The sequence below is a fragment of the Lepidothrix coronata genome, unplaced genomic scaffold, assembly GCF_001604755.1.
Source record: "Lepidothrix coronata isolate B3197 unplaced genomic scaffold, Lepidothrix_coronata-1.0 Scaffold71, whole genome shotgun sequence".
Classification (NCBI taxonomy): Eukaryota; Metazoa; Chordata; class Aves; order Passeriformes; family Pipridae; genus Lepidothrix; species Lepidothrix coronata.
The window spans coordinates 5617663-5632046 of NW_016690251.1; the positions used below are offsets into that span (position 1 = coordinate 5617663).

At 43.9% G+C, this 14384-nt stretch overlaps 2 protein-coding genes across 5 annotated transcripts in view; both read left to right on the forward strand.

Annotated features, from left to right (window-relative positions):
• ESF1 (ESF1 nucleolar pre-rRNA processing protein homolog) overlaps window positions 1-2848 on the forward strand; it is a 31201-nt gene extending 28353 nt beyond the window's left edge. Inside the window, exons 12-14 of the mRNA XM_017818896.1 lie at window positions 288-355; window positions 1146-1292; window positions 1453-2848. Coding sequence (XP_017674385.1) covers window positions 288-355; window positions 1146-1292; window positions 1453-1752 — 515 coding nt within the window. The 3' untranslated portion in view covers window positions 1753-2848. The remainder of the gene's footprint in view (window positions 1-287; window positions 356-1145; window positions 1293-1452) is intronic.
• A 10700-nt stretch (window positions 2849-13548) lies between these two features.
• Window positions 13549-14384, forward strand: part of TASP1 (taspase 1) — a 78651-nt gene continuing 77815 nt past the window's right edge. For 3 of the 4 annotated variants that reach the window (XM_017818957.1, XM_017818960.1, XM_017818962.1), the window contains exon 1: window positions 13549-13611. The gene's annotated coding sequence lies outside the window, so the exon portion shown is untranslated. Of the gene's footprint in view, window positions 13612-13938; window positions 14054-14384 lie in introns of those variants that run through there. The other variant, XM_017818959.1, reaches the window with a different exon arrangement.

Here is a 14384-nt window from a genome sequence, read left to right on the forward strand (position 1 = left end):
TGCTCTATGAAAAATACAGTAAATCCATTTTTCATAACTGTTCTTTTTTTTTTTTGTTGACTTGTTTATGCCATTTGAATGTTGCTGCTCCTTCCATTGAACAAATATTCAGTGTATTTTTATTGCTTTAACTCTGCTTGTTTTTTATTAACTTTTCAGCATTTTTCCACACCTTGCAGTGTTGACTGCAAGAAAATGGGATGTACTTAGGGGTTCTAACCATAGGTAAATTATACCCTCATTCAAGAGCTTATATAAATGTGAGTATGTCCTCTATTTGCACTTAGGTCTAAAGAAGAAGCCAGAATCAGTAGAAAGTACCTCAGAAGATGAAGATGAAGTTGAAAAACAGAAGGTAGAGTGGTTTAAAATGTTAAGAATGACAGATGTTGCATTGCCTGAATTCTGCAAATATTTGGTGTGTGTTTGTGAGTGCACAGGATGGCAATGGCATAAAACTGTATAATTTTAATAAAACTGTATAATGTTTATAAAACTGTATAATTTTAATAGTGAGAGCTTTTAAAACAGAAACTACCCAAAAAAAAGTTTGTTGGGCAGTGCTGAACCATTACCTTTTAACATCAGCATTGTATGAAACATTTCTGTGTTCAACCCTGTAGATTTTTAACCTTGAAGATTGAGTTGTTTGCTGTTGCATGTTTGCTTTTCATTCTTTCTCAGAACAAGTTAACTAAATAAATGTATTAAATCCAGATATGTTAATTTTTATTTTGGTATAGAAATCTCAATATGAAATTGTATCCATTAGCAACTTATAAATTATGGTGTACAATTTTCAAATTAGAGTATTAGTTTTATTATATATTAATCCAACTAATTATAATAATATAAATGTATAATAAAAGCATTGTGTTATTCATATTATATTATTATTATATATGAAATTATTTTTGCATCCAATAAAAAGGAAATATTTTAGGTTAATTTATATCTAATAAAAGGGAAATACACCTCAAAATGTTAAAAGAATGTTGTTATGGATGAAATAATACTGCCCTGACAACCCTATTTCAGCTCTTATATATAAATGTACACTCATGCAGGCTTTATTAACAAGATGCTGTACTTTTCATAGAAAACTTAATTTCATTGTGTACATGGAACTTCTTGTTTTGTGACAGGCTGAAATGGCCCTGCTGATGATGGATGATGAGGATGACACCAGAAAACACTTTAATTATAAAAAGATTGTAGAACAACAGAATTTGAGCAAGAAGAAAAAGAAACTCCTTATGAAAAGGAAAGAATTACTAGAAGATGACTTCCAGGTAATGGAGTACTCTTGATTTTGTGTCTGGAACAGTTCCAGGGATGACAAACAGTCTTGTGAGCTGTGACTTCTTAAACAGCTCGTATTTCATTGGGTTTAAAAGCTTTGCTATCACGGGAAAAGGTTACCTAAAATAAACGCTCCCTTTCTGCCCTCAGGTAAATGTTGCCGACACAAGATTCCAAGCCATGTTTACTTCTCCCCTGTTTAATTTGGATCCTTCGGATCCAAACTTCAAGAAGACAAAGGCAGTAGAAAAGATCCTGGAAGAGAAAGCTCGCCGAAGAGAAGAAAAGGAGCAGGATCTTAAGGAGGCAAACAAGGGCCAGGAGAACAAGGTGGCAAAGAAAGGAGAAGCTGCTAAGAAAGCCATAGATCCTGCCTTGTCAATGCTCATAAAGTCTGTCAAAAATAAAACTGAAGAGTTTCAGGCAAGGAAAAAGCAGAAATTCAAATAACTGAACTTTGGTTTTACTTGGACTTTACTTTAGTCTCAGCTCTTCTAACTGGTGACATCTACTGAAGTTACTGCAGCCTGCTCTGATTCCTGTCTGCCTAAAATTTCCCCAACAGTCACTTAGTTATGGTGATGAGTTTTAAAGTAATTAGAGTAATAATCACTCTGTTCCTCTGCCACAACAATTACTGTTTTGTACTACTATTGGAAAACTACACCTTGAAAACACATAGGTTTTGGGGCAGTTAGTTTTGTATCATGTCATCTCTTAAAAATAATAGAAGTGCTGAAGATGGCTACAAAGAGTAGCCCTAATTATGAGTGTATTTATAAATAATAAAAACACTTCTGCAGAGGCTTATTGCTGAGACTGAGTGATCTTAAAGTTTTTAATTCCACAGAGATCTGTAAAAAATACCTGTCCTGAGAAAGAAGGAAGTAATATTACTACAGATTGAAGAAATTTTGTATACAAGGTTTTTGTATATTTTTAAAAGATTATATATATGCTTTTTTAATTTCTCCCTTAAAGACTTCCTGGGTAATAGAACTAATTAATGGAAATACTGCCATTTAGAAGTGTTTCATTAACATACGTTGGAAATAAATGGTTTAAATTGGCCCAAAGGAATTTTGGGCATTAACTGTGTTTTCTTCTTCTGCGCCTCCATCAAATTATGCCAAAATTAAACTTTTTCCTATTAATATTACATTCCCATGATTATGGTTACATATAGAGAAAGACTTTCAACATTGCACGTGTAAAAAAAATCCAAGGCAGATCTAGAGGATACAGTTTTTAGAAACCATATTGTTTGTTGGTGATGAAGGTGTCAGTGGAGCAGGGAAAATACAGTAGGTAGAAAATTATTGCTGTTCCCTGGAATGTGGCTGTTGATTTGTCTTAAGGTTTGGGTTGAGTTGGGATGTTGGGGTTTTTTTAAGGGCTTGGCTGTATCAGCTCTAATGGAAATACAGCATTGCATAAAAAAATGACTGGAAGCTTTAGAAAGGAGCTGAAAGGTAATTTGCAGTTTGAAAGAAGTATTGTTAATTTCCAAAATGTTCTGCAAATTTAAACATAAAACAGAGGTTAAAATTATAGGTAGTGAAAACTAATGTTTATAGCAAGTAAATTTATCTCACTATGTAAAGGATATTACGGAGTTAGATTTAGCCCATGAGGGGCTGTATAATGCCCAAAATGGCTGAAGGAATTAAGGAACACAATATGGAAATACAGGTGGAGATGGATTTTACAAGAATGCTTTGCAGCGATGTACCTGAGGAATATTTGCAGACCTCAACTGTTTTAAATGCAACTGCTCTTCATAAACATTTGAACATCTTCAGATTAATTTTGGTTTAATACTGGGCCCACAGATAAGTCTTCCATAACTTTGTTTAATAATTCGTATGGAAAACGAATTTGGTGGGGGATGAAAGCAACAAACTGCACTGACTCCTTAATCCTCTAACCGTGGTACAAAACTCCAGCAGAACTTCTGTGCTCCTGCCATCCTCTGCCCTTGATGCTTCACTTGGCTGGAGGACTAATTTGAAAAAAAATGGTTATAAAACTAAAAAGTCACAAACTGTGAGAACTCTTTATTGAAATTAGATAGTTTGTGTTGTGTCTTCTCTTCACATGTACATGTGCTGGCCACCTTCTTTCTTCCAGTTAGGAAGCCTGGCCTCTACTTGGAAGTCATAGCAAAGCAAAATGCACAGAAAAGATGAAGGAAGATTTGACAGTGATTTTAACTATTGGTTGAAAAAACTATTTTGTTGTGTGGTCATGTGCATTGACCTGAAATGCTTAATGTACAATCATTTTATCTAATCACGTGTCCTTGTGGGTTGGTTCTGAAGTTGCCAAGTCCTGGCAGGGCATCATGGTTGGGAAGAACTGCAGGCTCTGTCCCAGTATGCATCTTAGATGGGAATTTTTTGGTCTGTTTATAAGATGATTATCTCTGAATCCTCTTTTTCCTTTTCCCCCTTGCAATTCATATCCCTTGGTGTAAACAAAACAAATTATGTTTTTGACCGTCTCATCCTTTTAAACATGAAAATAGGGTCTAGAAGTTCTAGCTTCTGAACTTTACATGTGATTTTATTTTTCCCTCTCACTAAATGTCATGTAACCAGCAAAAGTGATGGCAGTGAAATAACACATTAAAACCCAAGACTCTTAAAAGTGAGACAGAACTAATTTTTCTAGCAACTTAGGGAGGTCTGGTATAAAGCAGTTTGTCTCCAAGTTGGCAGCCAGCAGAGCTCATGCTATAAGTCTAAGCCAGGCATTTAAAGCTCTAATATTACAAGTGAAAATCACAAGAGGGTTTATTTAAAAACCAAGAAAGATCAGACAACCAGAGATGAAGAGCCACGTATGTTTGCAATTATTCCTTCTCAAAATTAAATGTATTACTTCCAATTAATAGCAAGTTGGCTCTTTGTTCTTTTCATATTTTGGTGGTGTCCAAAAATAATAGTAAGTTGTGCCATCACGTACTTTTTTAGCAAACCAACCAACCAACCAAAATACTGTGGGTTTTCTAAATAAAGACTGAGAAACCTATGTTACACATGATATATATTTTAAAGTATTAGAGTAATTAGGTTGTTTTGCACTTGTCTTAAATCATGAGTTAAATGCCTCAGTCTCGGTTTTGTAGCTGTGATGAGAACAACAACACTGGTACTTCTGATGGCACAGTAATTTTCATTATTTCCTAGAATACTTTAAAAACTGCAACTTTCTAAAAGTAAAAACGGACCTTTTCATGCAGAGGACTATGTTACTGCATCCCTGTAAAAAGCAAGGCAAGGTGGCAGAAAGGTGTATTGTGTATTTTTTCTGTCCTTAACATAAAATATGATAAATGGGAGTATTTTTGGGTTCTGGATCCACTCTAGATTATTGTCATTTAAAGTCATTATTACTTTCTATCCCCCTCATCACTAGTATATGACTAATCCCCACTCAGGACTGTTCCAGCTCTGTATTTCAGCCATGCAAGACTGTGAGTTTTAAACAACATTGCTTGTAGCCTCCAGTGAGCCCATTGGCAAACCCTGCTCCTCTCCCATCCTCAGAGACACACAATCCAAAGGCTGGTTGCCACATTTTCATGGGCAAATGCTCCTGGACTGTGTCCCGTGATCTTGGCACTGCACAGATCCCTTGGCTTTGCCCTGAAATCCTGCCCGGTGCACTTAGACCTTTCTTTCCCTTTTAATATTTCTGGGACAAGGAAGGAGGGAAAGGACAACTGAGGCAGACAGGGTCTGTAGGGATTTCCAGTGGCACAAGTGAAAGATGGACAATTTAAGTCTGAACAGAAAAACTGCCCACTGCAGTCAGCAATGTGTGTGTGTCTGAGCCACCTCTGGCAGTTTGTCCATGGCAAATATAAATCTGAACAGAAATGGTTACCAAAAGGACTAAGAACAGCCAAGTGACTGTGATTGCTACAGAGGATTAAGATTAAAATAATTTCTGTGGAATGCAAACCCCTCAAGCATAAGCTACTTCCCTTCCTTGTTCTCCTGTCTGCTTTTCCCCTTAGGTTGGAGCCTGGGCACTCAAAGAGGGAGTTAGGAGCTGCCTTGGGCTTAGGAGGATTTTGGGACAGGCTGATCTTTTCCTTATAGAGTTCTGAGCAGCATCAGCAGGGAGAGAGCCTGAGAGGCTATGCAGTGATGAGCATTGCCTCTGGTGTTGGGCAAGAGTTGATGCGAAGGGTGTCCTTACAGCCAGAGAGGGGAAAGAAGGTCCATAATTCCCGAACCAACCAGAAGTTACACCAATTTTTTCACATATTTCTCATTTGGTGAATTTTAGAGTTTTGTATGAGGAAACTAAATAAAAGTGCCTAGGAACCAAAACGATGTCAGCACAGTACATGTGAAAGATGATTTTGCCACAGACTAACTGCCTTATTTTGCTGTGAGTTAAATGTTTTGAAAGACAAAATGTTCAAAATGCAGGAGAAGGGTAACAATAACGAACTTAGTCATGTATTAAGAGATGTAGTTTAAAAGTGCAAATTTTGTCCTAAAATAAACCTGCATTGATTTTTGTACTGATCTCACCCTTACCAAAATGTGAATTCGCTGATAGAGCTCATGAGCTTGTCTGAGGGATGACAGTGGAATTTTTTTCCCCTTATTTCACATCTTGAAGATCAGAACTTCCCCAGTAAGCGAATAATTCTGCCAATTTTTCTTAAAGCTTCACAGTCAACTTAGGAATCCTGGAGTCTCTCTGTTGCAATTGGACCAGTATCACAGAATTTGAAGAGGAGGATGTTGTGAAAACTGCCCTACTGAAATTGTATCATACCTTGAGTGCAATAAACCAACTCTGGCTTGGACTAAATCATTACCCACGGAGAGCTGCAGAAAGCAACCATGCAGGTCAAACCCCATAAAAATAATGAGATGATCAAACCCGTGTAGAAAGCCCAGTTCAGGAATTACTTAGTCACCAGCTTGGCCTGTTTGACCAAAAAACGTATTTTTAAATTGTCAGCTTTAAACCTGCACCATGCTTTGTGTGGGCATGAAGAGGAATGATCTCTGACAACCTCTTTTGTGCGAGTCCTGGCTTCCTGATTTGCTGTAGCAGTTGATGGGAGATGACTGTCCTGCTGCGGTGGCCACTACGTACCCAGCACTCACAGAACTCACTTGTTAAGGAATAAAGACAAAACCTCGCAGGGATTTGCTACTAGTGGTTATTTTGGCAACAACTGATGAGTGCATATTTGAAGTTTCATTTCTCAAAAGTCCCATGTCTTATGATTTGGCCCCCATGTAGTCAGAACCCTGAAAGCTGGCCGACAGATCGCAATCACACCGACTCAGATCTGTTTGGGATGCCATGGAACAAGCGTTGGAAACAACCGTGTGTGGGCGTTGAGCAGCCGGGAGTGCCTGGAATGCTACATAGACAGGTCCAGGATGCTGGAGTATTTTCCTCATGTGAAGTGCCTCATTATCTGGAAAAGACATTAAGTAAAATTTACAAAAGTAAAAATTGGCTAGAAGTCAAAGGAGGGGCCTCTTCATATGCAGAGGAAACAACAAGCATTCCTGGAGGAGAACTGCGGGCTTATTTATGCTACCTGCAAAGATCAGCCAGTCTTTCAGGGGGATTAATGATGTGGTATTTGAATGGATTGATTCCAGCCTTCAGTTCCTATTCTCCCTGTACATGCAATCATTCAGATAACAGTTCCTGTTTGTATTTATTTGTTCATTCAGCTTCTTTTTCTGTTGACTGAAGAAATGAGCCGAAAGTTCCTAAATTAAACTGGAATGACTGATATAGAGCTGTGTTTCTATGTGCTTGCCTTTTCTTTTTTCTTTTCCACGTGGCCACTTCCCAGACAAACTCTTCATTAAAACATTAAAGTTGTCTTGAATTGATTGTTTAAGGATGTCTCTTATCTGGGTTAAAAGGAATAGGAAAGGGATGTGAGTCTTCTCTTCTACTGCCTTTCCCCAACATCTCTGTCCTTTAGCAGGTGTCCAAAAGCACTGAAAACTCCCAAACCAAATGTTCAGCTATTTCTTGCCTGGAACATCTTTTGTAAAGCCTCACTGAAGTCTCTGGACTTCAATAGCCACTTTTATCCAAAATAAATTAAAGCAGAAGATAAGCTTTTTATCAAATTAGGAAGTAAACCCAGTAGAGGCTGCTTCAAAGAAATCTAAGATAATCAACAAGAAATAGAACAAAAACAAAACCAGGCATTAAAACACAGCTGGAATCTTTGTAAAAGGAATAAAGAAAGCTTTTCACGTCAAACCTGTATGCTGAGGAATGATTTACAGAATGAGATCACATTTTTATTGGATTAGCACCACAAATCTAGAGAAGAGCAAGGACCAGAAGATAGGAAAAAAAACAATAAATGTTTGGCCAGTTTGGAAACTGTCACTGACAGCAAGGGACAAGTTAAGTAAAGGCATCAAAAAACAAGTGAAAACAGATATTTGGATTTGAAATCCAGCTCTCCTGGAGAACAGCATTGGACCAAACACTGATAAGGTTTTTGCTTTCCTCCCTAAAGGAAGAAGGGCTCCATGATCAGGCTGTCCATCCATCAGCCTGACAGCCCTATCTTCATAATTTGAACCTGCTGCCAACTTCCAGGAGGTTTGACAGAAGGGTCAAGTGAAAATATGCGTAGCTGAGAGTCAGCCACATGCTGTGCTGCCTCTTAGCTGACAGATGGAGAGCTGGACAGTGAAAGGGAAAATGGGGAGTGGAAGGTGCACAGGACAGAGAGATGAATACACAAGGTCACATCAAAGCTGCTTTGGTGGTGGCCAGTGTTGTCAAAGAAAGGCTGAAGTCAGAAGGCAAATGCGTTACAACATTTCCACAACACCCACTTTTCCCCCCCTTGCAAATCAGACTGTCCTAGCTCTAATGTATCTACTGATATATGAGAGGCAAAAAAAAAAGTATTTTGTAGAACCTTTGTTGGTTCACTCCAGCATCACTGTCAAGAATAACGAGGATTTTAAAGGGGAAAAAAAAAAAGTTGGCAACAGAGCAACTCGCAACTGGGATTTGGACCTCACGTTAAAATCTGTGAAAGGAGGCCAAAGATTTTCTAAGGGTTTGTGGACTTCACATGATTTCCTTGTAGTTTTATCCAACAGAAGAGGAAGCACCTGGTAATGTGGAAGACAAAAGCTGCTCTCCACAAGCCACATAGTTTTGTACGCCAAAAACTTGTGTTGAAAAAGACTTGCATTTGTTCCTGACAATTTTTCGCATCGCTAAAAAAAAATTAAGGCTGTCTCTTTGGGGAAAAAAAAAAAAGTCAATAATGCAAAAGTTAATGGAAGCACATTTTTACTGGGGGGAAAAAAAGCCATAGAAGGAGTTTCGGTGATTATAAGGCAGGCCAGGAAGGAGGCTTCAGAATTCCTGGGGAAGATCCTATGGAGGAAGACTAGGATGTGGTGGAGATGAAGTAAAATTTAGGGGCGAAAAGATTCCAGGTGTCCCTGTCCACGGCGGGGGGGGGTGTGTGTGGAACTGGATAATCTTTAAAGTCCCTTCCAACCCAAAGCATTATCTGATTTTTTTGTTCGTTTCTTGCCAGGTCACTGCTCAAGTTACTGTTATTAATATATAATACAACCTGTGCACAAAACGGTGGCCACAGGCTGAAGTGTGTTCACCGCAAACACGAGAGCAAAAGGTGCTTGTCTTAGGCGGTGCTGGCGGCAAGAAGTGCAAGCAAATTTGTTAGCAGATATTAGTAACTGTGAAATGTATTTTGGGCGGTGATCGACAGCCGTGCCAGGGGAAGCAGGACCCGTGAGGGCCGTGAGGGCGGTGCCATGAGGCGGCCGCGCGCGGGCTCCCCGGTGACGTCACGGGCCCGGCGGCGGGAGCGCCCTGGGGCCCGCCCGGCTCCGGCCTCGCTGCAAAACCAGAAACCGCTTAAAAACAAACTCCCCCCGTGTCGCTGGTGCTGAGATACAGACACGGGAGTGTTGGCTCTGTCCGCCCCTGGGCTCCGATCGCTCCGTGGCCGCTCCGTGAGGGGCTTCGGGCACTGCTCGGCTCGGCCCTGTAGGAGCTGCGAGCGGCTGAGCAGCATCGTCTTTGTTTTTCCCTGAGCACTTGTTTAATATTCAAAGTTGTTTGTTTGTTTTCACTGCAATAAGTGCTTTGGGCTTATTTGGTAAAATCACAGAATCGTAAAATGGTCTGGGTTGGACAGAATGTTAAAGCTCAGCCAGTCCAACCCCCCTGCCATGGGAAGGGACACCTTCCACTGGACCACGTTTCTCCAAGCCCCATCCAGCCTGGCCTTGGACACTTCCAAGGATAGGGCATCCACAGCTTCTCCAGGGAACCCGTGCCAGGGCCTCACTACCCTCACAGCAAAGAACTTCCTCCTAATCTCTAATCTAGCCCTACTTTTTGTCAGTGTGAAGCCATTCACCTTGCCCTGTCACTCCAGGCCCTTGTAAATAGTCCCTCTCCATCTTTCTTGTCGGCTCCCTTCAGGTACTGGAAGGCAGCAATTAAGTCACCCCAAAGCCTTCTCTTTTCCAGGCTCAACAATCCCAGTTCTCTCAGCCTTTCCCCATAGCAGAGGTGCTCCATCCTTCTAATCAACTCGGTGGCCTCCTCTGGACTCACTCCAGCAGGTCCATGTTCTTCCTGGAGGCAGCACTGCAGGTGGGGTCTCACCAGAGCAGAGCAGAGGAGTAGAATCCCCCCCTCCCCTGCTGCCCACACTGCTTTGGATGCAGCCCAGGACACAGTTGGTTTCTGGGCTGCGTGTGCACATTGCCAGCTCATGTCCAGCCTCTCACCCACCAGCACCCCCAATTTCTTAAATCATTTTGGCTCATGTTCTTCAGGAGACAGACTAGTATGTATTTCTCCACTGTGTCTGTAGCTGTGCACATGTAGAACAGTGACCTCTGTAACAAGGAGGGATGAGATCCAGAGTGAAGAAAGTATGACAGGCAAGAAGGAGAACTGATAAATCTTAGAAGCAGCTTGAAAGGGAAGGAATGGGTCCAATGTGATCTTACAAAGTGGAAGCAGCAGTTTTTTGAATGAAATGTAAATGGACATGAATATTTTGAGATGGAAGTGGTTTGACAAAATTGATGTACAGAAAGTGTTATGAAATTATTGAGATAGGTTGACTATATGTTCTCTGGTCAAAATAAACACATCCTGAGACCCAAGTATATGCAAAGGCCTAATTAGGATTATCGGTGTGCAGCTTATGCTGCTCGTTAGTGTTTAAGTGGCATCTCTGTGTTCTTTTTCAAAAATGATGACAGGGCGAGACAGAGCAGCCACGTGCTCAAACCTTCTGGCCTTGCCGTGAACTTCCCAGCCCACTGGCTGACTGGAAATGGCCTTGTGACATCACAGCATATTTGGTGTCACCTCTGTGCTCTCTCTGATGCCACCACCCTCTCATGCCACCCTCACATTCCATTTCCAGCCCTCTGGCTGCCAGGCAATGGACTTAAGACATCACAGTGTGCGAGGAACAACAACCGAGGCCACCACCCCCCTACTGCACAGACCCTGTGGGTGCCGCTGGTGACACCTGAGCTCAGCTCAAGGTGCCGGTGGGGGATCGCAGCAGCACCGTGATGCTCCACACGGGGCTCTCCCTGCTCCTGGGGCTCTCCCTGCTCCAGGGGCTCTGTGCAGCATCGCCCCTCCCCAGCACCCCCGGCGCTGGCAGCCATCCCATCAGGGTCTCGGCCAGGCTGGATGTGCCTGCCCAGGCCCTGCAGCACCCGGGCGCTGGCACTGGCACAGGCAGTGCCGGCCTGTGGCCCCTGAAGGTGCTCGGCTGTGGCTGCTTGGCCTTGTCCCTGCTGGTGGCCGCGCTTTGGCTTGGATGCCGCCTCTGGAGGAAAGCCAAGAGGCCACGGAGAGAGGTGAGGGATGGGGTCAGGCAGCTGGGATGGTGCCAGGACACACCACGGCCTGGGGCTGCGATGTTGTAGGGTGAGGACTGACAGCCCCTGTGGAGAGCAAAGCCTGGGCAGGCACCGAGGGCTCTCTGCCTCTGCCCCAGCCCTGCACCCAAGGCCAGAGGCAGAGCTGGGCTCAGCCTCCTTCCTCCCAGGAGGAACCGAGGACTGGCTGAGCCACAAGGGCCACAAGACAGAGCCTGCCTGTGACCTGCTCCAGGCATCCTGCTGCCTGGGGCAGCCCAGCCGGGCCCCAGCTCCCCCAGAGCCCAAGCCCAGCCAGAGGGCTCTCAGGCCCCTCAGGGCCCTCTGCCCCTTCCATCGTGCTCCCTGCCCTGTGTCTCCCAGGAGAAGGGCTGGACACCCTCGGCGTGGCCAAGGACCTGCTGCCTGGTGGAAGGTTCCCACCTCAGTGACAAGGGGATCGGCCGGCAGAGGGAAAACCCCGTGTCCCTCATGAACTACCTGAGGCACCTGCGCCGCCGCTGCCTGCTCCAGGACATGCTCCAGAGGGGAGGGAGCAAGAAAGACTTGGATGAAGAGGCAGCACTTTTCTCTGATTGAGGAAAGAACACCTGATGGGCAAATGGAGCAATATACTGCAAGATACATTTATTATTTATTATTTATAATTATTAAATAATTTATGAAAAAGATAGTTTTTGTAAGTAGTGAATGAAACCATTGTCAGAGAAGTAGCACAGAAATTTAATTTGCAAAAATTCCCTTCAAAGATGTAATTTGGCTGAAGCACAGGTGATTTCCTGACAGCTTGTTTGCAGAGAACAATTAATAACTGTGCACTGTTGCAGGAACTAGTGTAACAACTACATGCTGGGCTCACTTCTAGGGAAACAAAAATGGGGAGGAGTTGAAATCAGCTTCATCTAGAGGAGTCAGGATAATATTTTATATAAAATATATCCTATCACTTCTCGTGCTGGAGCTTGAGCAAGAGATCAAGGAAACCTCTTTAGTGAATTCTACAAGAAGAGCAACCTTGTCTTGATATTATAAAAGTTTTAGACTTTCAACTCTAAAAGGTTGAGCTTTACAAATGAAAATTTGAGATGTCAGTTAAGATAAATGTACTCTACAATATAAGTAAATTCTAAGGACATTTGGACTCATTTCAAGGAAGTGATGGAAGGAGCAGGAGCCAGAGGTGTGAAGGCACTTTGGGAACTGTGGTCAGTGTGCACTGGGATACTTAAGTGTCTCACTGGGTCCCAGGACTGATGGTAATGATCATGTGAGAAGGTATCAGGGAAATGGGGTTCAGATACATCTGCCCTTTACCCTGGGAAGGCAGCCTCAGGAAATGATGCTGAGTCTCCTTTACAGCAAATTATCATAAATCAATAGGAATTTAGGATTTCTCTGGCAGCACACAATACTCAAATGCCCATTGAAGCAGGGAGATGGAAAATACCTGATAGTTGCGAGAATTTCCTGACAGGTCTACTATGAAATATATTTATTTGCAATCAATAAGTTTAGCTTTGAGCAGCTATCAGAAGTCATATGTGTGTATACAGTAGGAAATATGTATATATGTTTAGTGCACATTGATGTGATATGTATGTAAAATGATATGGTATATATGTATATTGCGTATTTATGTATGTATATATTGCATATTGTATGATACAGGTTATGATATATATTGCATATTTTCGTTGCTTGATATAAATTATGATATATATGCATACTGTTATTATACATGTGTGCATTTATATATGTATATTACATATTGATATGATATATATGTACATTGCATATAAATATGTATAGTTTGATATATATTGATGACATATATGTATATTGATACATATGTATGTTGATAAAATATATGGACATGGATATGATGTATATGGGTATTGATATATGCAGATATTGATATATGCAGATATTGATATATATGTATATTGGTGTGGTGCATATGTATATTGATATATATGCGTATTGGTATGATATTTATGGATATTGGTATTATATATATGGATATTGATATACACGTATGTTGTTTTGGGACGCACCGTAGAAAAACCGGAGGCCGCTTTCCACCTCCCTGAGGCACAAAACACCCCTGTGGGGCCGGGCTGGTTTGTCCGGAGGCTGACCCCGGTACTCACCGCCGTGTGCGCGGCTCTGCCGCCGGGGATGGAGCGAGGGCGGCCGCGGGCCCGGCCCCATTCCCGCGCTGCCGGGCCCCGCCCTCGCCGCGCCATTCGCCCCCCGGGACGCCGATCAGCGGGGCCGCCCTTTCCGGCCGCCGGGCGCGGCTCGCCCAATGGTGGCGGGGCAGGGGCGGGCCGCCTCATGCTCACCGGGGCAACGAGCGGACGGATGGCGGCGGCGCAGGGTGAGCGAGCGAGCGAGCGAGCGCGCGAGCGAGCGCAGGGACGCGGGGCCGCCCCGACCCGCCCCGCCGCTCCCGCCTCCCCCGGCGCGGCCTCTCCCGCGCGCCCTCCCCGCGGGGCCCCGCGCGCCGGGCACGGGCCGCGGCGCGAGGCGGCCGCGCGCGCGCGCGCGCGGGCTCGGGTTCGGGCTCGCGCTCGGGCGGTCCGCGCGCCGGCAGCTGCGGGGGCTGCCCCGAGTGACGTCACAGCCACGGGCCCGCGTGACGTCACGGGCCGGGCGGCGGGATCGGGATGGGGGACGCGGGAGCGCGGGATCTGCCCGGCCCGGAGCTCCCCTCGCCCCGTGACCGCGGCGCCCTGCGGCCTCGGGGGGACACCCGCGGGGGTTTGTGTTTGGGATCCAAAGTTACTTGTGCAGTGCCACGGGGGCCTTGGGCTGCTTTGGTAAAATCTCCTTGGTTCGCGTTCTTCGGGAGGCGGACCAGTGTGTGTTCCTCCAGCGCTGCTGTAGTGGGCAGGTGTAGAGCAGTGAGCGGTGTAATACGGAGTGGTGAAAGTGTGACAGCCAGGATGGAGCACCGATAAATCCTAGAAGGAGCTTGAAAGGCATAGGATGGGTCCAATTGATAAATCCTAGAGGGAGCTTGAAAGGGAAAGGATGGGTCCAACTGATAAATCCTAGAGGGAGCTTGAAAGGGAAAGGATGGGTCCAACTGATAAATCCTAGAAGGAGCTTGAAAGGGAAAGGATGGGTCCAACAGGACCTCACAAAGTG